Source organism: Pelodiscus sinensis, chromosome 2, assembly GCF_049634645.1.
Source record: "Pelodiscus sinensis isolate JC-2024 chromosome 2, ASM4963464v1, whole genome shotgun sequence".
Classification (NCBI taxonomy): domain Eukaryota; kingdom Metazoa; phylum Chordata; order Testudines; family Trionychidae; genus Pelodiscus; species Pelodiscus sinensis.
This window is the reverse complement of record NC_134712.1, coordinates 73,095,061-73,119,962: the sequence shown is the minus strand read 5'-3', so window position 1 is coordinate 73,119,962 and position 24,902 is coordinate 73,095,061. Positions and strand designations below refer to the sequence as shown.

At 41.0% G+C, this 24,902-nt stretch overlaps 1 protein-coding gene and 1 long non-coding RNA gene across 2 annotated transcripts in view; one reads left to right on the top strand and one right to left on the bottom strand.

Annotated features, from left to right (window-relative positions):
- Positions 1–75: 75 nt before the first annotated feature.
- On the bottom strand, positions 76–10,849 carry LOC102451556 (uncharacterized). The gene is made up of 3 exons (XR_012901498.1): positions 10,007–10,849; positions 6,347–6,455; positions 76–204 (listed from the first exon to the last, which is right to left on the bottom strand). It is a non-coding gene; the product is annotated as an uncharacterized LOC102451556 (long non-coding RNA).
- A 45-nt stretch (positions 10,850–10,894) lies between these two features.
- DSG2 (desmoglein 2) overlaps positions 10,895–24,902 on the top strand; it is a 43,532-nt gene continuing 29,524 nt past the window's right edge. The window contains exon 1 of the mRNA XM_025180007.2: positions 10,895–11,086. Within this exon, the coding sequence (XP_025035792.2) occupies positions 11,036–11,086 (51 nt within the window). The 5' untranslated portion in view covers positions 10,895–11,035. The remainder of the gene's footprint in view (positions 11,087–24,902) is intronic.

The following is a 24,902-nucleotide window of genomic DNA, read 5'->3' as shown; positions in this document are numbered from 1 at the left end:
GTGATTGTTGCAGATTTGTTTTCAACTTGTTCACTAAAGGCTTGTTTAAAGTCATTCAAACTCTACCTGTAACAGATGGTAATTTTCCTCATATAGTTCCCAGTCTTGCAATGTGTCTATGTGTATGGAGCCCTCTTGGCTTCATCGGAGCTCTGCACAGGTGCATGGATCTATCTGTGTGGAAGTCATGGCAGGATCAATGCTCTAGAAAGGAAGCGTGATCTTGTGACTCTGGACTGGGACTCAAGAGATGTGGCTATGCAATAGACTTCTTGTGGGATCTTGGCAAATCATGTAATTTCTCTGAACTCTCAGTGCCTTGACTGTAAAATGGGGATGATAATTAATTCCCTGCCTCTTAGGGTATCTCTACACTGCAATATAAGACCCATTGCAATTATTCTCAGAGCCAAGCACTTGACTCAAGCTTGTGGTACTCAAGCTGCAAGTCTAAAAATAGTCGTGTAGGCATTCAGGTTCAGATTGAATGGATAAGGGGGGGAAGGTCTTCGAGACTGAGCTTCAGCCTAGTCCCAAATGTCTACACTGCTGTTTTTAGCGCAGCCTCTGCAAGCCTGAGTCAGTTGGCTTGAGCTCTGCAACTTAGCACTATGGGTTTTCCATTGCAATATGGATAAACCCTTTAGGTGCTGTGAGGATATATTCATTATTGCTTGTGTGGTATTTGTGTACTCTAGTGCTGGGCATCATGTAAGTACCTAGATAGATTTTCCAACCATGTCTTTCAGCATCTGAGACTGTGGGCTACTGAATTCCTCCTGTAATCTGCAGTGCTGAGTACCATCAGCTCCCATTAAAACCCATGGAAGTTGAGGGCTGCATTCAGTTTGCTTTTGGTGATCCCTCTACTTCAAGATAAGAAGTCCAGCATTGAGGTAGCTTCCAAATTATTTCGGTAGAGTTGAAAGTTTGCCTCAGATACGTCCATTACCATTATCAATACTGCAGTTCTAATATAAAAGCACCCGCAGTATCTATATTAAGTGATATCAGAATTTATGACTGTATAATGGTGCCCAACTTTACTGGATATTAATCTTCTGCCAATATCATTATTTGGGGTATGCATTTTAGCACATTGATTTTACTCAGTTAATATATTACTCCACTTGTGTTGCTACCATTGCTACTATGAGTTTTTAAAACTTGAAATGTAAACAAAAAGTCTAGCCTCAGCATCTTTACTCAAGTAAAATTGAAGTTATGGGAACTATCAAAAATATTGTAAATATCATAAAATAATAAACATGCAACAAAGTAATACAAATAAATTCCAACCTGTGCATCATAGTAACTCAAACTCAACTCTCACATTACCACAAAGTAATGTAAATTGTAATATTTATTTATGTATTAAAGGGCTAATCTAAAATCCACTAATGTTAATCATAGTCTTTCCATTGACTTCAGTGGACTTTTGGATGAGCCCTTCACAGAACTGGCAAGAGTATTCTTCCGTAACTGAGCATCTCCTAGAATTTTCCAATCCCAGAACAGGATTGAATGTATCAGAGTATCAGAAAAAGGCAAAAAAACAGAAGAGCATGCGCTCTACAGCATACAAAGCTGTGAAATCTTGAGTGTCTAGTGATTATGGTCCATGATTCTAATGCTGTTTCCACTGAAGACACTGAAAGCTTTGCCACTAACTTCAGTGGGAACAGAGTGAGAGCTATTAGGGTTGGGTTTGATTGTTTTCTGTTCATTTTGGGGAGGGTTTTGTTTTCTTTATATTTGCAATCTAAACCAGGATTTCTTGTGAATTTCCATAAGCCAATAAACAGATTGAAATAGATGTATCCTGTAATCATTCCACACAGGGAATTTGACATAAAAATACATGCTATATTACAACTTTCAGTAGATATTATAGTACATTATAACTGTTCGTAGTACATAAAAGAAAACTAACCATTTTAATCACTACAGTAACATGATATTTCAAAAAAAAGGACACTTCTAAATATATGTATGAATTTAAATATATAATAAAATATTTAGCATAATCTTTTAATATGTCATGCCTCTAAGGAAAGTAGTTGGGATCATATTTTTTTTACTAGTTTGATAAAACGTGTGCCCAGTTTGAGATGGGGGTTGCAGCGTTTTATGCTTTTCAGCTGTGATATGACACAGGCTATGCTGTATCACAGATTAGCAGTATCATGGAAAAGACCCAATAAGTCCCCTTGATTTCACTAACCATTCTATTCATGAGGATTGAACCACAGTCCACATATTAAGCATAATGCATGGATGTGACAGCCCTCTCATTTCTAATCCTACATGACATAGAGACATAAAGTTTTGCTGTATAATGTTGTAATCTCTAGCAATGTTGATTATTTATGGGGCAAGACTCTTTCCCCGTAATGCATGGCATCTCCAAACCATACAGCTGCTGTTGGGCGTCTCATCAGTTTTCCTTCTCATACAATTGGGCCCTTTTGGTAAGATTAATTGTACATGGATCAGACATCATGGATTTCAGGCCCCAGATTAAGGGATTTAGGATTTTCTTTATATGTCTTTAAATTGTTTTATTTGTTTTTGTGTTTATTCTAACCCAACTAAGAGTAATTTCTGCTTTGTAGGGCACAACACTGACCCCCTACAGGACACTGAGAGGTCTCTATACCACCAGGTATTCTCATTCTACAGGATAAGAGTAAAGCTCTTTTCAGAGTGCAATCGTCTTCCTCCTCAAGCTTCAGTCTCTACTATTTATCTTATCTACATCCCTCTTTTTGGAGTGCAGCATCAGCCACATGGAGCTCCCAACAATTCCTAGTGTGAGGAACGTGAAATAAAGCTGAAATTCACTAATACCAAATCAAACTGAAACCCACCAACGATGTGATAAAGAACTATCAATGAAGCACAAAAGATGTAGGTAACTATTCTTTCTATTTTTTGTTTCAAGGTTTTAATTCCAGAAAAAGAGAAATATTGGGCCTAATCCTGAGAGTTACTGAGTTCTCTGAGCTCCTCTCAATTTCAGCTTAGCATCTTGAATGAGTAGGCTCAAACAAAATTTCAGTGCACATAACGTAATACTTTCTAGGGGACAGAATGAGTTGCACTTTACTGTGTGAGTAGCTCCACTAAAGTCAATGAGATTTCTTAAGGAGAGAGCTGCTACTTAACAAGTGTAAGAAAATCTGGCCTATAGTAACAACATTATGACTTAACAATAACCATAATATAAAGTTATTTTGTAGAAAAAATGAAAAACTGAGTGAGAGAGAAATCTGAATATTTTATATTTACTTGTAACTGACCATTAGGTATTACAGAGCTCAACATTATGTTGTTTTACCTACAATTTCTTTGGGGGGGGGGAACCAAAGATCCACATACAAGGGCAATCCAGTCCACTTTGGGGGATTTGGGTATGAAAAAAAATCAGATTCCTACCAATTTCCTATTCTCTCCCAGAAAATATTCAGATAAAGGTCCAAATTCTACCCTAAAATTTCCACCACTGAATCTTGGCAAGATGATGATTTGGGGTGATTTTGCAGTAAGTTCTAGCAAAATCTTGATATGGCTACATTCTATTTGGCTGAATGATGATGGGTGTCTCTATCTTTCACATTTGTACTCTCCTGTCCTTAAAAGAAATTAGAAAAAATGATTTCAGACTAAATTTCCAATTTCCAATGCTATCCGTATTCCTATGCCATTCTTTGCCTTCTATTCAAATATACCTTTTGGAATGGACAACTTGGTCTATATTCCCATTTGATATAGAGTCACTGGGAGATGTGAAGTTAGTAAGGATCAGTATTAACAGCTTTGACATGGGACATTACAGTGATTTTTACTTTATCACTAATTGCTAGTTTATGTACTGTAGACAAAAAGATAGATTTGCACTGTGCTCAATCTTCCCTTCCGAGCAGGTTCATTTCCTAGAGAGCTGTGTTCCCTAAGGAATACCTTCCCTGTCCAGTTAACTTGGATGCTTGTCACCCAGGTATGAGCACCTGGCTTAGCCTACCCCAGATGTGAGTAGTCACAGTGAAAAGCCCTATTTTGGTGGTGCACCTACCCATGTGTGTGACTAGGACTTTTGGAGGCATATGTTCTTTTTGCGCTGCAGTATGCTGAGTCATTCTATTGTTTTTCCTAGTGAATTGTGGGAGAACTTGTCTGGTTTTTGTGGCACAGAGGGAGGAATTTTGAGAGAGTACTAGAAGACTATCAACACCTGAGTAATTTAATGGGCATCTTCACTGCCGAAAGGACGGGTTACCAGACCAAGTAAAAGTGAAACCCAAGTTTCTGTCTTCATCCTCAGTCAAGTAAGTTAACATGCATTTAAAGCATCACTTACCCGGAGTGAGACGTTTCTCTGTATGGAACAAAAGGAGAGTCAGGAGTATCACCTGAGTAAGAATGTAGGCTAACTGCAGTGAAGACATACCCTTAAGAGTTCAAGCAACTCCCAGGCTAATTCACTTTACATTAATATACTCTCTGTGTACTGAATAAATACAAAGAGTGAATTGATTTGCAGATATCAAACTCCATTTGTGAGGCATTCACAAACATAGAAAATGGATCAAATCAAAATATATATGTCTATAATAGCTTTAATTTAGCTTATTTCACTGTCTGGCTGCCCTACCTGAGGCTTGCCCAGAAAGATCATCGCTGTGTACTGTACTTAAGAAAAGACATTTCAGATAACATACAAATCCATATCAAATGACCTGGGTTGTTATGCAGCTTGAAACAACAAATGACTTGTTCTGCCACTCCCTTTTCTGTACAGTGTAAGGGACTTTCTTTTTCATGTTTTGGTAAAAGAACTTGTGTTAAAGAGCAGAATTTTGTGACGGTTTTAACAGATTTGCCAAGCAAACAGGTCCATGTTCAACACTAACTAAAATGTGTAATGTTACAATTCGCATAATTTAAATGAATTATTATTAAAGCAACTTTGCTGAACAAGGAAACAATTAGTTATCTATTGACACTCCTGTAGGGGGACTGCATCTTGCCTTTCCTATATCCATGCTGCCCAAAGTCTGATTCAAAATTCATTGAAGTCTGTGGGACTATTTCCTGTGTTTTCAGTGAGCTTTGGATCGTGCCTTGAAAGTTCTGTATTTGGCAGCCTACCCTGTAGTATCGCCCTACAGCTTCGCCCTGAATTGGAGGTAACATTTTCTACAATCATCAGCATCATGCTCCCCTGCAGCCTGCCATGATCACTGAAGAAAAAGGATCAAAGTATAGCACAGCAGATGATATCTAGCTACTTCAGTCTAGCCACTGGTACCACAAAATACAAGGGTGAAAGAGAAAAGGATAGGGAAATACACAATTAGAACAAGAAGTCCTGCAGCACCTTATAGACAAACAGATTTATTGGAGCATAAGCTTTCATGGTCAAAGACCCACTTCGACATCTGATGAAGTGGGTCTTTGCCCACGAAAGCTTATGCTCCAATAAATCTGTTAGTCTATAAGGTGCCACAGAACTTCTCATTTTTCTTGCAGATTCAGACGAACATGGCTACCCCTCTGATACTAATAATTAGGACAGAGAACATAGAATAGGGATGGGAAGAAAGATAAGTGGGAGGGGGAAAAAAAGAGATTGAGTTTGAGAAGAGGTAGAACAGGAGGAGGAAGCAAATCATTCCAGTCATTTAAAGAGAAATAAACATCTTAAATTTATTAAAAAGAGATGAACAGAAGAGAGATAAAAAGGATCAAATACTGTTTATGAGCATAGAAAAATCAGAAGCATTTATGTGTCCAACTACCATGTATGTAGTAGCAAGTAATGACAGTGAACCATTCTTCCTTGTCCATACTTTCTATTTCTCCAATATTCTCCCATGAGCCCCAGACTTGTAAGCACTGAAGTCCAGGCATAGCTTTGTAATGAATGGAGTTATTCCCTTTATAAAGTTAAACTTGTTTAATGGATCATGCCCTTAATATGAAGAGAGCTTTTCTTCTAATCCTCTGTATCAATTAGGCACCTTAAAACTGATAATTGTATACATAGACCTTAGATAACATTTTCATCAGTAGATCTCAAAGGAGATCAGTATTATTATCCCATTTTACAGGTGGGGAATTTGAACCACAGAGATAGACTGCTTAAGCACAAAAGGTGTTAAAATTAGTGGTAGTTGGAAGTGGATTCTTGTGCAACTGTGAAATCTGGTCAATGCCCTTTAATTGCAAATAATTTTTGGACAGATTATTGACAATAGTCATAAAAATGGTGTGGTAAGAATTTTAAAACAGTGGAATAGGGTGAAGTGTGATTTTTAAGACAATGAAAAACATTCTCAGTTACCTTAATATGACACACAAAGAGCTCAGAGCATTTCATCACAGCTATACACTGAATTTCCTCTTGTAGCAGCACTTGTTTAACACTGTACCTGTTCCGTTTAATTCAAAAGCTAGAAAAAAAACCAGATAGTTTGTCTTTGGTTTCAACACTTTAAAGGCATTACAATAGATTTGTCATTAATTTAATAAGGAACTGGGTTGTTCCTTAAGGCTGGATATTTTAATTTATCTCCTCGCCCTCTTCTTCACCAAAAAGAAATGAATCCTATTTGAATTTCAGCTAGAGTTGTTAGCGTAGCTTTACTCACCATGAAATGGGAGTGGCATTTATGAGTGATCATATGAGAATGTATCTACTGGAAGCACACAAGTATGCTCATAATAAATAATACTGTGAATTAGTACAAATGTATATTTTTATGAAATTATGTTTTTGTTAAAACTTTGAGGAAATTTATATAGATGTTTAAACTTTTAGAAAAGAATAACAGTTTAGGGCCTGATCTTATGCTCCTTGAAGTTCAGTAGAAGCTCAGTTATGAATACCTTAGGAAAGGAAGTTGCTTTTAACTTCTGAAATGTTCATAATCCCAGACAAAATTGTGGCTATTCTTTTAAAAAGTTTACAACTGAACATTGATTTAATGTAGCTTTGAAACATTACTATACAGATAAAACATGCTTTTAACTATCTTTATTTCTGTGCTTGTTTTATTTAAATTGTTTTCTTACCTTGTATCTTTAACTTTCCCTTTATCTTTTCAGTAGTTTTTGTTTTAGCAGCACAGTACTTGACTGTTTGTTTGTTTGTTCTTGGGTGGTTGAGTATTTTTTGTTTGTTTGGTGTGTGGTTTTTTTATTTTGTTTTTTTGGTCTTAGCTGCTGCCTGATTCAATGTTTCTGGTTCCAAATAAGGTGTGTGCTTCATTGATGTGTTTGTAATTTTGGTGTTTGTTATCCTGCAATTCTGCTATAATTGGAAAGACTTACACTAAATCTTTCATGGGCTGTGAATGGGGCTTGGTCATTTGTAGTTTTCAATAATGACCAGGATATTATGCCCAAAACAAACAAACAAACAAAACCTCAGCCTGAGAGTTTGGACCTATTTCCGCATTGCTTTTCATCATGTTTGAACTTTGTACCTGTATCCTTCTGTTCTTTCTCGTACAAGCACCTGTATCTTTGTATAGTTTACCTTTGTCATGTATAAATGGATTTCCTGGGCCATAATTGTAGTTTCCAGTTGCAGTGCTAATGTTAGTAAAGTGCTGCGATCTGTTTAAAACATTGGTGATTCTTGAATAAAGAAGCAATATAAGAGAAAATTATAATTTTAGGGTGACCAATGATGCATGCCATACTTTGGAGAACAGGACTGAAGCCCATAATAGTATCTGTAGTTTTAACTGGGTGAGGAAAACTAGATTCAAAGCCCTGGATATATTATGATTGACAGTTTAAGAGCCCCCACATCATTAGAATATAAATGAAAGTGTCTCGTGTCAAAGATCAATAAGGAAAGCTGAAAGGGCTAGTTTACAGCATGGATCCATGTAACTGAGTGGATGGTCACGTGGTAAATAAGGCTGGAAACAAATGTGGAGTCAGCTCCTGGATCTGCCAGTACTGTGTCAACTTCAGCAAGGCACCTCCATACAATAGGGATAATATTTCCCCATCTTAAAAAGAAGCTGTTGCACAGTCAAATTCATACAAACATGTAGTATGTCGACGAGTGCTATAAACATTATATGAAATCAGGAAGCTCTGCATTAGTGGCAACTGCAATTATTTGCAGAAGCTTTGACTACCCATGTGAATGTTATAAGCATCACAAGAGCAGATTCAGCAAAGGGATGTTCTGAGAGCAGAGCTTCTGCATACTCAATGGTTGATCTTTCTTTGGCTGTGTTCTGGGGGAACACTTCTGCTCCCTGCTATCTCACTATTCCTGCATTTGGCCCTGCTACAACAAATGCTTTTGCATTGAAGTCAATGAGATAGGCAAGCATGTAATTTTAGTTACAAGTGTTTGCAGGATTGGGGCCTCAGTAATATACACGGGCCTATTATTTTTAATTGATTTTAAATCAAAATGAGGTTTAGCTTTATTTTAACTTAGTTGTAAAAATTTATTTCACTAATCAACATACTTTTTAACAAATGGCTCTAACAAATAATTAGCAATTTGATCAAAGTTCCACTTGGCTACATTACAGAGCACACATATAAAAATCACCATCATCCAGCAAATGAGCAAACTTCCCTTACAGATCCTTGAAATAATGAAACACTTTCATTTATATTGTAATTATGCTAGAGCTCTTTAAATCGTCAGTCATAATACATGCAGATCTTTGAATCTTGGTGTAGCTCACCCAATTAAAAATATTGTATACAGATCATATTAAAGGCTTTGGTCCTGTTCTCCACTGTACACTTTAAAATAATAATAATTTTATTGGGATTACAAAACTTCAAAATAGGATGTCAGCACTTTACTTATATTAGGTATTAAGCCTCAAACCCTGTTTGTGAGGAACAAAAGCATTAATACACCAATTCACATGTAGCTATACTTCGTTACACAAAAATTACGTTTATTGACCAGTGAGACTGTTACTCAGTGGTTGAACTAGGAATATAACACTGTAATCACTATACTTGGACATGTAGTATCACTGATTTTTTTCTAAGTAACAATATGATGTGCATAAAAAGGCAAGAGAAGCTTCTATATCACTGTATCCTAAATCAACAAAAGCGAAGACATTCTGAGACAATGCATATTCTGTGTCCTCAGTTTACCACTGTGTATAAGTGCAGCTGTTTCACATAGCTATGAGATACTACATGTATAACACAAAAGGCTCCCCATTAACTACTCCTCTGAAAGGGTCCTAATTCTGTTCATGATATTTACAGTTGATTGCTTCAGAAATTATGTGAAAAGATTTACCATAGCTGAATCTGACCTGATCAACCCTAATTAATCAGCATCTATTAGCATATAGGTGTTCCATTCCCTGTAAAAGTAAGATGCACACTAACCTTAATTTCCCACACACACACCCGCCTGCCCCCATATAATTAGTGTCTGGACTGGTCAGTGTTAAACAGGTGGTGAGCAGAGAGCAGTATCAGAAATGGATACAAAAAAAAGTGCATTCAGACCACGGAACACAGATTAGGAGTATCAACACTGCAGGTTTTGTTTGAGCAATTCTTTTTACTTTCCCATGAGTCCATGTTTTTTCCTGTAAGTTACTCATTAATGAAGGCTGCCCCTTTGTAACAGGATTGTCAGCTTGTAAAGCACACCTACTTGCTATGACTTGTAGTGTTCTTTTGTATGGTGAGAAGGGGAAAATGGAAAGAGCGCTCCCTATATTTGAAATCCTTCTAAACTCAGATCTTCATCCAAAACCCGCTCAGAAAGAAAAACATGACTGTTGATCAGATGTGGGAAATACCCTGCAAGGGGTGGGCAAAAACCTGTCCTGTGAGAAGCAGATACTTTATAGCAAAGATCAAAAGACACAACAGGTAATATCGCCAGTTTTATTATTCAAACTCAGCACTCACAATGGCGTTTCCCCCGGATCCTAACTGAGATAAAAATAGTTGTAACATTAAAAAAAAAATTAAAAGTTCTCACCTTAGAAACTTCAAAGAGCCACCAGACTTAGAGGATCAACAACCCCTGATCCCCGTAAGCGGCCCCTGTAAGAAGGAATGGAGCCACAGCTGGTGGTGAAGGCACAGAGTCGGTCAGTGGCCAGGGCTGCTCCCTTGCACGAACTCGGCAGTGGAGGGGGTGCGCTGGGATCTGCTGGCCCAGCAGGCCCTTCCAGGTATGCAGCCACCCCTTGTGCGCTGGCACAAACCATAGCAGTCCTTCAGATCGCAGCCTGTGGCGAGCTGCAGGGACTGGGCGGCGACTGCAAACATGGCCGACTTATCCCTTAGGCACAGTGCCTAGGGCCCACGATACTTTTAGGGTCCACGAAAATGTTTTAATTTTTTTTACAATCAGAAGAAAAAAAAATGAACTTTTAGGGTGGAAGCAAATGTTTTAATTTTGTTCTCACATCAGAAAAAAAATGAAACTTTTAGGGCCCACGAAAATCTATTCAATTTGGCCTAAGGCAGAAAAAAAATGTTGAAGTATTTAAAGTTATAGCAAAAATCATTTTTAATAATGATATGATTATGGTGGGAGGGGCCCACGAAAGTCATAACGCGGCCCTGACTGCAAAGTTAGTGCCCAACACCTGCAGCGTGGAGCTCGTCTCCTCTCTCCCCAGCTCCTACCCCCCTTTGTGTCTGCCCGGAGCTGGGCAGGAGTCGGAGGAACTTCCCCCAGGCTCCGCTCCCGCAATGGCAGCGCCGGGAAGGGGACGCGCTGCTGCTGAGGGTCCAGCCCCCAGCCAGGGCGAGAGGCTGGTCCGCCAGCGCCCTGCAGCCCTTCCCCTTTGTGCAGGGCGGAAGCGCTGGGGCACCCCCGCCTCAGAGGAAGGCGGGATTCACCTGCCCCCTCCCCCAGGTGTGCCAGTGTCAGGCCGGCCCCGCGCGGCGCACTCCTCCCCAGCCCCTCCGGGCGGCCCCATTGCTCGCCGAGCGGCCGCGGAAGGAGCCCGACGCGGACACTCTCGGCTGCTGCTGAGGACACGGAGCGGGCTGGGCTATGGCGCGGGGCCCGGCGGCGGGCGGGCTGGAGGCGCTGCTGCTCCTCACGGTGAGTCCCGCGGGCGGCGGTAAGCGCCGATTGCAGGGGCTGAGGGGGATTGAGCCTGCGGCCTGCAGGGGGGCTGGTCGGGGCGGGCTGGGAGCAGCCTGCCGCCCCCGTGCGGGAGCTGGGGGGTCGCGCTCTGGCAGCTCCCTCGGCAGGGGCTTGTGGGTGCCTGCTCCGTCTCCCTGCTGCGAAGGGTGACCGCGCCCACCAGCTACCCAGACACACCTCGCCCTGCCTCCGGGCTTCGGCTCCCAGCGAACATGCCCTGAGCTCGCTGCTTTTCTTTTCACCGATCTAGAAGCATTCAGCTGTGGGGCGAACACAAACTTTTTGAAAACATGAATTCCGTATCCTAACATTATTACTGGCTTAGGTTTTTTAAACGCTGTTTTCAGTGGGTTTCGGGTTTGTTTATAGCAGTTTCTTAATTTTATTTGGTCACCGAACCCTTTTAAACTCAAAAGAATTTTGCAGAACCCCTAATAACAGTAATAGAAATGTAGCCGCGTTAGGCTGGTGTAGCTGAAGCAAAATACAGGACAATGTAGCACTTTAAAGACTAACAAGATGGTTTATTAGATGATGAGCTTTCGTGGGCCAGACCCACTTCCTCAGATCAAGTTTCCTCAGACACTTACCTTCCTTCCTCCCCCCCCCCCCCATCCCCCTCCTGTTCTGAAATGTGATTTGTCCTTTTCATGTGTGTTCATTTTTTTAAATTGTATCCTTTGGTATATATGGTTGTGACTATTTTCTTCCACTACTTGATCTGAGGAAGTGGGTCTGGCCCACGAAAGCTCATCATCTAATAAACCATCTTGTTAGTCTTTAAAGTGCTACATAGTCCTGTATTTTGCTTCACCTAATAACAGTATGATATATAACAGGCAATTGCACCACTGACTGACTGTGAGCATAGCTCTGAGTAGTGACATCATTATCCCCACTCTGGCTTAGCTGGCATTACACAGGGACACTTATCTTGGCACAAATGAAAATTGTTTTCAATAAAATTCGTCAGTTCTTAAATATTATTTTTAATCATAAAATGTTATTGTCAAGGAGTTTTCTCGCAGAACCCTTATTTTCACTTTACGGAATCCCAGGCTGCGTCTAGACTGGCATGGTTTTGCGCAAATACTTTTAACGGAAAAGTTTTTCCGTTAAAAGTATTTGCGCAAGAGAGTGTCTATACTGGCATGCGCCTTTGCGCAAAAGATTTGCTTTTGCGTAAAAGCATCCATGCCCAGTGTAGACGCGCTCTTGTGCAAGAAAGCTCCGATGGCCATTTTAGCCATTCTTGCACAAGAAATTAACATGGCTGTCTACACTGGCCCTCTTGTGCAAGAATACTTGCACAAGAGGGCTTATCCCTGAGTGGGTGCGTTGGAGTATTTGCACAAGAACCACTGATTTTGTACAGTACAAAGTCAGTGTTCTTGCGCAAATACTCGCAACCAGTCTAGACAGGCGGCAAGATTTTGCGCAACAGCGGCTGCTTTTGCGCAAAATCTTGCCAGTCTAGGCACACCCTTAGGTTTCCACGGAACCACATTTGGGAAACACTGGTTTATAGTCAGAGCTGGTTAGAAAGATAATTTCCATCCCATGAAAATTTTTGCATGGCTTTTTTTCCTCTGTGGCAGAGGAATAATCCTGAATTGGGATGAAAAATCAAACTTTCCAAAAATAGGTGTCCCAGCTGGCATGAGAGCTGCAAAGGGGGTCTATGTCTACACTAGCGGGTTCTTGCGCAAGAACAGCCGTTCTTCTGCAGAGTGTCCACACTGCCCACCCGCTCTTGCGCAAGAATGTTTACAGTAAAGCGTGATAAAAGAGGGCTTCTTGCGCAAGAGCTAAGCTCTTTTCTAACAAGTGTAAGGCCCTCTTGCGCAGGAGCTCTTGCACAAGAGGTCGGTGTGGACGCACGGCAGGGTTTTCTTGCGCAAGACAGCATCCACACTGCCATGAACGCTCTTGCACAAAAGCACATGGCCGTGTGGATGTGTTCTTGCGCAAGAATTATCTTTTCAACCAGCTCTGACTATAAACAAACCAGAAACCCACTGAAAACAGATTTTTAAAAATGATGTTCTTGCGCTAGAACCTGACAGTGTAGACATAGCCGGGGAGGGCCACCTAAAGGAACAAGGAAGGGATACCCCATTTAGCAATGAAGAGTTTTGGCAGGGCACAGGGGTGCACCCCCAAGCGCACCACAAATCACCTACCCAGGCTTGCTGGCTTTTTGCTTTTTGGACTGACTAGCTGCCCAACTGATGGGCAGGAAAGCCATCTTGTTTTCTAGGCTTGCAGGCTTCCCATGGGCTTGGTTAGTGGATGGTTTATCAGGTGAGATACTAGATCAGCAGCCAGCCTATCTCCATGCCTGCCTTTTCTTGAAAGTTTTGAAGGAATTGACACGGTGCCATGATGCATTTCGATCCCACTGAAATCTCATTTTCAAATGGAAAACTGAGTAGCTGAAACTTTTTTGACCCTCTCCATTTATAGTTTCTTAAGATAACTGTAAGGACAGAGTCAACTTAAAATTCATGTTTGTTGGGAAAAGATTTACACACTGTTGAAAGAGATACAGTGGGAAACTTACAAATTTTAAGTGGTTTGAATTTTTCACTAATTTTACCAGTATCCCTGACTGTGCAGGAGGATCCACATGGGAATCCCCTTGCTCTGATGCAGAGACCATTGGCCTTCTGTAGACTAGGAAAAATATGCTTTTCTCAATTGAGTTAGCTCAAGTCTAGGCAGAACCATAGTCTATAAGCAAACTTTTTAAAATCAAGCTAATGTATTAAGCAATATCTGTCATTAGTTGAGCAAATAAAGCAACAGTTAGCTTTGAGTGTAAATCTCCTTTTTTCCCCTCCTACTGACCTGGTTGCAAGCATAACAGTCCACCTGAGTAAATTAATTGGAAGATATCTGAGTCATTTTACAATATCCTTTTAAAAGTTATTATTTATAAAGAAGGCATTGAAAGTTTTAAAAACGTGTGTGTGTGTGTGTGTGTGTGTGTGTGTGTGTGTGTGTGTGTGTGTGTGTGTGTGTGTGTGTGTGTGTGTGTGTGTGTGTGTGTGTGTGTGTGTGTGTGTGTCTCCTCTACCTTAGGAAACCTCTCCTTTCCTCTCTTCTCTTCATTTGCTGTCAGAAATATTTGGAATTCCCTTTTCTTCTCTCCTCTCCTCGTTTCCTGGGGGTACCTTTGGAAAAATGAAAATGAGAGCTTTCTTGGCTCTTAGTTGAAGGGGTTGGTGTGTTGACTCTGTAATAAAATGTTGAAAGAAAAGATTTCTTTGTTTTTTATCTGAGTCAGTGAGGATAAACAAAACAAAAACAAAAATAAGTGCTTTAAGGAATGTCTAAATTACGTTCCCACAATATTTGTTCAAGTTTCAGTTCCTTGATACATGTGATATTATAATTGTAGGAGACTGCCAGGTATCCATAGAAGGATTGGTTTGTTTATTTGTAAAGAAAAACAGGATAACAAGATCTGATCCTCTACTATGAAAAATATTTGGGGGGGGCAAACTTTCAGGCCTTTGTCGTACATTGCAAGGAAAAAAGTATGGTACTCTTTCCTTGTTTTGTGTTTTTTTTTTTTAACTTTGCAGGGCAAAATTTTGTAAAATAAATTTGGCCTTATGCTGTCGCTCCTTAATAATAATAGTTCCTGTCACACTGACTTGTAATGGGATTAAAACATGTTGACCAAATTGTCCCCTTCTGTAATGGAAATTATGGGAGGGAACTATTTGCAAAAAGTGGTGATTTTTCCCACAGCACCCTGTTAGGACCTGTGTTCTCCCCTCTCTCCCTCCCCCCCCCCCCCCCCCCGCCCCCCCCCCCCCCCCCAAATCTATCAGGCCCTGTGAAGCTTTTTATATGGATTTTCCCAAATTTTCCCCACTTGTAGAGTGACACGTGGGAGGCTAGGACTGCCGTCCCTGACAGCCTGCCCACCTCATTTCTTGGCTCCACTGGACTGTCTCTTTGGTATAGTGGCTGCTAAAGACCACAGGCAGATCTGCAGACATTTAATACAGTACTGTATGCCCCATGTAGGTCAATAGAGTGTAAACAACAGTAAAATTTGGCCCCACATAAAGATTTCAAAATTTGGGTATTATAAGGGACTGGAGCTATATTAACTGCTTGGGCATCTTTTGTGGAGCTGGATGGAGGATCATGCCATCAGGGATGTTCATGTTATTTAAGTCCCTCAGCAAGGGGGAGGAGGTGGAGATCAGTGATACCTGTAAGCTGTGTGTTTATGCAGCCACTCGGGAGAGATTCAAATATTGCCCAGCTGATGAACAGAGCCCCTACAGTTAAGTTTTTTCCTACTGGTGGTGTACATTTGCACATGTCTTTGTGCACATAAAATTATTCTGCACATGGATGGCAAAGATTAGAGGGAACATTAATGGAGATGACCTGTTGATGTCCCTTTTAGCCCTTTATTTCTATGATTCTATTTCCCTGGCTATGCAGTGTTCCAAAGGATGGGAAGAAGTGGAGTACAAGTAGAGCCAAGGCTTCATATGCTGGTTGTCAGAGCATGCTAGCCACGTAACAGGGAGAAGAGTTTGCAAACTGCACATAAGAAATAAAGCAGAGAAAATATGCCCTTTATACAGCATAAAACTTGTTCTGCATCATCTCAGCCCCAATAAAGGTCTGGGCCTAGGGGGCCTTTTGTATGTTGACAGTTGGGGCTAGATTCTGATCTCAGAATAATCAGTGTGAATGGGGAGTAACTCTACAACAGTTAAGTACATTGGCGTGTCCACTCAAGTGAATTTGTTGGAGTTAGTCTGTGTTCACACCAGTGTAAGGGTACCTCTTGCAGTCCAGCAAGAGGTGTAATTTCCAGCTCAAGTAGAGCTGGGCCTGTATGGAGGACAAAAGGAGAAGGAAGAAGAACCGTGACCCCTCAGCACCTATCCCGGATCAGACCTATATTTGCAGCCATTGTGGCAGGACCTGCCTGTCCCGCATAGGCCTCATCAGCCACCAGCGTGCCTGCAGAAGACATGGATTTCCTTCCTAGATCTTTGTTCGCGAAGCCAAGCATGATGATGATGAGATTTATGCATGCTAGATTTGATCGAACTAGCATGTCAAAACTAGAATTGTAGATGAAGAGATATTAGCGAAGAGATGGGCTAACCACCCAAGTGGGTGCCCGTAGTCCCATGTAGGACTGTACTTAGGGCAGCTAGCCATCCCACCACCTCCACTGCTATGGGTGGACACACTTTTATTTTAAGCTTTATAATGATCAAAGCTAGTGTGTGTACTTCCACCCACACTGACTATCACACCTCCAGTTCCAGACATACCTTAAGTGAAATCAGAATATGACTCATGGTGTTTAAATAAAGGGTTTTGTTACAAGGGTGGAGTGTATCCATTCTCATTCTTCTGAAAAGGTAATTTTATTTCTGTTAGCAATTTCCTGAAAAATCATTCTGAGCTTCTGAGTCATTGAAGTAAGAATTCTTCAGGGATATCCCTAGAAAATAAGCTTATGCTAAAGAAATGTCAGAGTAATACTGAAGAGGTCTGTGTACTTTGATTTTAATTTTAAATGCTTCCATGAAATCAGAGCAGTACATTACTGAAAAATTCTTACACTCTGCATTGTGATGTGTACAGTTCTCCTAATCCTGCCCAATTATTTAATGCATAGCAATATAGTGATGTGAAAACAGAAATTCAGAAGTCAGTACCTTTTTGGAAACCTCACTCTTCAGTAACACATGGAAAAGTTGCAATTTTAGATAAAAGAAGTGCCAGTATTAAACAAACAACCCTTTAAAACTTTCTACCAGTAAAAACCATACAAATAAAAACCAGAGTATCAGGCAATCAAATCAGATCTCTGGTTTGGGCTCTTTATGAAAAGACTTAAGCATCCTTAACTGTTTGATGTTTTGTTTCTATTTTACTGCTAGTTATTAATTTAAAAGTATCAAGAGAGGGCACATAGTTATTCATACACTTCAGACATTTTATGTAAGCAGTGGTTTGCAAATGTTCTGGAGCAGGGCACACCCTGCACTGATCCCTCCTATCAAGGCAAAATATAGACCAAATGCATCCAGAATGTCTACTTGAAAATATGTTAAGAGCAAGATAATTTCCCTCTTGACACCTGTTTGTGATTTCTCCCAGTAAGTTGCAACCTCCAGGAGGAAAACCAGGGACCACTAGCCAGATGTTGTCTCAGTGATATCCATTCAGGGACAGTAATTATAGATAAACTTGTTCAACCAAAATGCAGAAAGTTTAAGGAAGCAAATTGTCATAATTTAAGATTCTGTAGCTTCCATATTACATGTCTTTTATAGAATTTGTTCTCTCATTGTGTATAACTGCATTGGCACGAATGATAGTTACGCTGTCCTGTCAAATTTCAGAATTTACTCTATATGAATGTACATGAGCCAGGACAGTGAATCTGAAATCAGAGAGACTAATTTTCATCATCTAAATCTATCTTATCATTATATGATGTGATGTTTTGGTCAATTCATATGCTATTTCATATATAACCAATATATGCTAGATTTAAGTTGCAGGATTATAGAAGTGGATTGATAAAGTATTTAGGAGTTTTGCATGTGCATTAGGTAAAGCATGGCTTAAATGTAAGACCTACACTAGGCTGATACCTATAAGATTTTAACTTAGCCATATTAGGCATAGGCATAAGATAGAGAGAGAGTGATCTAGGAATAACTGTATGCCAGCAAAGTCACATGATTATTTCATAAGATGTGCAAATAGGTAATGTTAGGAAAAACTAAATTGAAGTAGACTGCAATGTCTTGTCAAAAACCACTAGACACCTGGTTGTTAACATCTTTACCTGCGTGACATTAGAGTATGTGTTGTGCATGGATGCTAGTGAGAATAAAGGGACCTACAATCAACCTGTGAAAAATTGGAAACCCCTATATTCATTGGGTTTGGAAATGAAGATAAGGATGAGGGTTAACACTTTCATGTGTATGCATAAGGTGTTAGGTGTGGTCAGTATAAAAAAGTGTTCTATGGTTGGGTAAAAGTGGGATGGCCCCACAAGATATGCCAGCAGGAGCAACTCTCTAGTAATAGACATTCATTGAGAGGTCCACCAGACCCTAGAATATTGTTGAAGATGCAAGTATGAATACAGTTACAATTATTGCATAAGTTTTTATAAGATTTCTATATGCATGGCAGTTGTATTGTACTGCTAAAATTTGGAGTACAGATATGATTTTGTACATGAAATTGTGTCTGTGGTCATTATCCTTGGCTGTGTGTTCCTAAAGGTTCCAAAATTGAGAGACGCACCAGAGGCAATTTAACTTTTTTTAGCTTGAAACTGTAGCAACCAGAACCAAACTCATGGCAGTATAAATACATCATCACTACATTCATTTATATTTTACTTTTACCTACTCTATAAATGTTAAAGGTTTTAATATTTATAGTCTAATGTCATCCTGACTGACATAACTTCCTTGTTGTTGAGATGAAAGCATTAGTTCAAGACAGCCAATGCTTTGGACGTATTTCTTGGAAGTCTTTAAATTAAGCAATACACTTTGGTGCAGGATTCTAGATACAAAATTTGTATCCACATCCATATCCACAAAAATGAGCTGCAGAGATCCACATCTACAAACCTAGCATCCACATCCATAGACATGGATACCTGTCGATATAAAACAGATATCTGCAGGGCTCTTTGTATATTACTCAAGGTGGTATATTTTTCACACCTCTGAGAAATGTATGTGGGTTGGTCTAATTTTGTAATGTAGCTCAGTCCTGGGTCATGAACAGAATAGCAATTTATGCACCTCAAAGATAACAGGTTTTGGCAAACCATCAGATTGAGAGAGAACTGAACTTCTTTCTACATTCAGAACACGCCCCTGACACTTGAAATAATAACAGAAATTAAAAGAAAAACACTCAAAATGTTTAATTGTGAAGAAATATAAACATGATTTATGATTCTTAATTATTGGATTGATTCACCTAGGTAGCAAGTGGCTTCAACTCTTACTGATTTCAAAGGAAATTGTAGCACTTCTCAGGATATTTCTTTACACATACATGTGGCTTTATACTAACTTCACATTGACTTAAATAGGGCTACTTAAATAGTACTAGGGCTACTGGAAAAGCACAATCTCCCCTCCATGTTTCACCCACATTATAGCCTGTTGCAGAGACACTTTCTGCAAGGTGTGGAGATGCACTCAACCTGAGGATTTCTCACTCAGTTCTTAAGTTACACACACAAATGTTTACATTATTTTATTTAGTGATTATACTTAGGGAGATAGATTTTAGAAGGGCAGGCACTGGCCCTAAATTGTATTTGTCAATTCATCATGAGTTGTCATGATTGGATGTAGCCTCAGCAAATGGCCAGCTAGGCAACTAATACGGAAATGACTGCAAAATCTTATATTTGGACCTTGAGCTTCCTCTTGGCATAGGGTTACCAGGTAGACCCCATCAAAAAAACGGATACACTTGATCATGGGCGGGGGGGGGGGGGAAGCAGAGCTGGTGGGGGTGGAGTCCGGGGACTGCAGGGCTAGCCAGGAGGAAGGGGGGGCACAGGAAGCGGAGCTGGGGAGGGGCCGCAGGGCTGGCTGGGAGGAACAGTGGGGGAGGGCTGGGGAGGGTCAGGGGCCACAGGGCTGGATGGGACAAGGGAGGGCCTGGAGGAAGGAGGGCGGGAAGAGGAGCTGGTGGCGGGGGGAGAGGTGCAGCCACTGACCACAGCCGGAGTCCAAGGGGCCATGCCCCCGGCAGGCACTCCCTCGAGTTGCTAGTAAAAGCTGGGCGGGGGCGGGCCTGAGAGCCACTCCCCCCGCCCGGCTTCTGCATGAAGCCAGAGGCTCCCAGCTGAGAGGCGCGGCCGCAATTGGCCCTGGGAGCATCTGGTCACGTGCAGAAGCCGGGCAGAGGGAGTGGCTGGGGTCTCAGCCTCCCTCTCCCCCCCTCCGGCTTTTGCACGTGACCAGAGGCTCCTAGCGCCAATCGCGGCCCTGCCTCCAGTCGCTCCACCGCCCCTGCCAGGCTTCCGTCCTGCACCCAGCCGGGAATTCAGAAAATACTGGACATTGCGCATGTCCGGTATTTTCTGAATTTTTCTACCGGACAGACGGTGCAAATACCGGACTGTCCGGTAGAAAACCGGACACCTGGCAACCCTATCTTGGCACCATTGAATAAGTGGCATATGGAGCATAGATTTCACAGAGCTAAGTAAAATCTTATAAACACTCATGCGTATGACATTTTTACATGGCTAAGTTATGCTTCTGTCCTTGGCTAAAACACAGCAAAATCAAGCCCTCCATGTAGAAGGCTAAGGATATGTGCAAATGTTTAGCATTATAATAAAAAAATGTGACACACAAACGAAAAAAAGAATTTTTGTTTTTATGTTTGGAAAGTTCTGTAATCACATAAGACTTATTTTCATTATGCCACAAGCTTAATTTTTTTCTCATTGATACTTGTAAAATAAAGCAAATATGAAATATCTAAATTTCAGAAAAGTTGGACTTCTAGCTTGACTTGATTATTTTAGGCAAGCCTATAGGACTAAATCTTAGTTGAATAAAACTCAATAAGAATTTTGCCACTGAGATCTGTGGGACTGGATTCTGCCCCATAAAGTAGTCCTATTCTTCCCTTCAGACTGCTTCCTTCAAAAAAATGCCTGTGATATGGTTTCTGATAGTGTGTACTACTTGATACATTGACCAACCCTGATCCTGCAAACTTCCTTGCTCTGTACTGGTCAGTTCCCGAGCATGCTAGACCAGGAATGTTGAACCTGTAGCCTACTTTAACGCCATGGTCAGTGCCTCTCAAACATGGAAAAGAGTGCCATTTCCTGACTCAGTGCAGTACATACATGGTTCCAAACTTTTATTTAGATTTTCAGTCATTTATTCCTGTATTTAAAGTTTTAGTGGGGTTTTAATGTGTAGGGAGATATTCAGCTGTCTCTGTATTTCCTAAAAGCATGTCTGTTACTAGTCAGGTATTGCAATTGCATTTTTGTTACCCTTTAGTAAGTGCATTAGTTGTTAGCCTCTTCTGACATCAGACTTCAGGTTCTTTGTATGGGTGCTCAATCTGAGTTTTATACACAATTTATCCAGTTCTGGTTGGCACAAATTAAACCAGATTTCACTGGCAGGATTTATATGGCAGGAAAGGCCACTCAGGAACAGGTCACTTTGGTTCTTAACTTGAGACAACATTCAAACCAATCTCACAATAGCACCCACTAAATAGTATGGGGAAAGAAAGCAAGGCTCTTGCAGAATCTGAAAGATGGACGGTAGTGGAAGAGAAGATAAACTACTCACTGGGGCTAGGTCTACACTGCAGTGGTAAGTCGGAAAAAGAAACAAAATTTGCGGTACGCAAATTGCGTATCTTTTTCCGCTTTACTATCGAAAGAGGCTTTTCCAAAATTTAGCACATCTACACGGTGCCAAATTTTGAGGAAAAAGTGCTCCTTCAACACATCCCTTATTCCTCGTAAAATAAGGTTTACAGGGATGGTGAAAGAGCACATCCACTTTTTTGAAAATTTCCTTGGATGAGGCATTGCTTTTGCAGGATACCTCTGGTATCAGTCTAGATGTAGCCTGAGTGACCTGAGTCTGAAATCACCCCTGTCAAGGCTATTAACAGAGCCAAAAATATTCTAGGATGCAAAATCTAGGGGTTGTCAGAAAAGAAAGTTAAACTCTCCAATTTCCTTCTCAAAACTCAAATTTTCAGTTTCCAAAATCAAAATAATATCACTGTCTACAACAATTTAACTCAATTTTCTTTAATTTTCACATATCTAATGTTATATAACCTTTTGAAGACTTTTGATCTCAAAGATTTTGGGACAGTGAGATAAGTCTGGACAATATGGTGAAGTGAAGAGAAGGTCAGTGGTTGTCTTGATTTAATCTATTAACACCAGAAAAATACTCCTCTATCTTTAAATATGAAAAAAAAAGTTCTGTAAAGTGTCAATTTAAACATATGGAGCCATGTCTACAGCTGGGGTAAAACAGTGCTGAAAATCTATCCTAAGGTTGCTGATCTGTGGAATGCTACCGTTCCGTATCTTGAAGCAGATTCTGCAACAATTTGAAAGAATGAATGTCACTGTTGGCAAGCCAGTAATAATGTAACCATGATTAAGGCAGATTTTGTCCTCTTTTCTTTCACATATCTTGTCAGACCTTTTAATCCAGAACTCTAATTGACTTCAATCTGAAGTTTTGCATCCAATAGAATACCTCTTAAATAAGATCCTACGCCCTCTTGAAATCTGTTTCTACCTAGACGACCATGTGCGGTGGAGTTAAAACAAGAAGAGAAACTACATTATAACACTATTTTAAAACATCACTTCAAAGATACTTAAAACCCTAAAATTTGCCAAATAGTTCAAAGGGAAGAATATGTGTGGACTGGATATCACTGATCATTCCCTATCTTTTGGATAAACTTGATCTTCACAAGTGACACTATGAAGCTATGGTAGTTTCCTGCAAATATTCTTGAAAAACCTTACTGTATTGTGTGCAAAGTTATGTATTATTGTGGGCCAGGATTGTTTGTGACCTGGGAGATGTGATATGAGGCCTGGGAGTTCAAAGATATTTTGAAAATGTACCGGACGAGAATTGATTTCAGGACAGTGCTGGGCAAAATACGGCTCGGGATCCATCCTGCGGACCACCCTGCATGGACCCTCAGGCACACAGGTTTAAAGTTGCTGCGGGTTTAAAGCTCAGTCTGCACGTCTCTGCTCTGCACAGAAGGGGAGGCTATGTGTGATCTCCTAGCCCCGACCCCAATCCTCAGCTTCTATAGGCTGGAAACAACCGGCCAATAGGAATTGACACCAGCCAAACTCTCAGCTCCTATTGGCTGGAAACAACCAGCCAATAGGAGCTGAGAAAGTGGCCTGGGGTGCACAAGGGTACGTGTAGACTACATGCCTCTGGCGACAGAGGCATGTAGATTAGGCTACCGGACATAGTAAAATGAAGCGGCGATTTAAATAATCGCTGCTTCATTTAAATTTACATGGCTGCCGCGCTGAACTGACAAACAGCTGATCAGCTGTTTAGCTGATCAGCTGTTTGTCGGCTTTGCGCGATAGTCTGGACGCTCCCCTGCCGAAATCAAAGGTATTTGTCAACCACCCAGGTATGCCTCCTGGGATGAGGTTTACCTGGGTGGTCGACAAATACCTTTGATGTCGGCAGGGGAGCGTCCAGACTATCGCGCTGAGCCGACAAACAGCTGATCAGCTGTTTGTCGGCTCAGCGCGGCAGCCATGTAAATTTAAATGAAGCGGCGATTATTTAAATCGCCGCTTCATTTTACTATGTCCGGTAGCCTAATCTACATGCCTCTGTCGCCAGAGGCATGTAGTCTAGACGTACCCCAAGCCTCTTTCCTTTCCTGGAGCTGAGAGCCATGGGGTGGGAAGAAGCCTGCAGTTTAAAGTGATTTGGGCCTGCAGCAGGCAGGGAGCGCAGCCTGCCTTGGGGATGCTGCAGGGCTTCTGGCTTAGATAAGCACCTTCCAGTCAAAGCCTGCCCTTGGCACCCCTGCCCCTCCCATACCCCAACTCCCTCCCCCACATCACCACCCAAACCCTCTGCAGTCTGCACCTCCATTTCCCTTCCTTCACCCAAACTCCCTCTCAGATCTCACACCCTCTTCTGCACCCAGTCCCTTACCCCCATGCACCCTTCTGCACCCAACCTCTATCCTAGACCCCGTATCTCCTCCACAGAAAAGTGTGACCCTTGACAACTTTCCAAAATCTTGGAATGACCCCCCCCATCAAAAGTTATTGTCCACTTTAGGATAATAAGTGGATTTCTTGAGAAACCTATGAATTAATTAAACCAAATCCCTCCCGCCTCTGCTTATGTAAAAAAATGCAGACTTTTGAAGGTTCACCTTGAGGAGCATGTCACTGTCTGCTCATAACCTATTTCCAGAGACAAGATAAAAGACTCAAACTATATAAAGAAAAGTTGAACTTTGTGGCCTGGGTTCTAGTTCTAAATCTCAGACAGTTATGAACTTGCCATAGAAAATTGTGAAGGTCAAGATTATAACAGGGTCAAAAAAGAACTAAATAAATTCATGAAGGATAGGTTCATCAACGGCTGTTAGCAAAGATGGTCAGGGGTGGTGTCCCTAGCCTCTGTTTGTCAGAAGCAGGGGAAGGCAACAGGGAGTGAATCAATGATTATCCGTTCTGTTCATTTTCTTTGAAGCATCTAGCATTGACCATTATCAGAAGACAGGATTCTGAGCTACATGGATCTTTAGTCTCACCCAATATGGCCTTTCTCATGTTCTCACGGACAACATCAGGTTGTGAGTTTTGGAGAATTGACATCTACCAATAGTCTGAGTTTGGAGATCGAGTGACCTCTGATAAGCTTTTTAGCATGTGTAGTTTCATTTATTGTTTTTAATATGTTTTCTCTGCAGTGCTTTTACCTTGAGAATAAATGTGTTTGCTTAGAAATAATTATGTGGTGGCTTGTAACTGTAAGCAATTATACTGTTCGTAGACTTCAGAATGAGAGCCAAGAAACTGGCCTGTTTAGCAGTCTGGCTTACTATCGCAGTGTAATGTGGGAGCTACCTTAAAAAAACAGGAAGGAGACCGATGGGGACTCAGCCCAAGAGAGGAATTGGGAATTTACAGTGGGTGCCT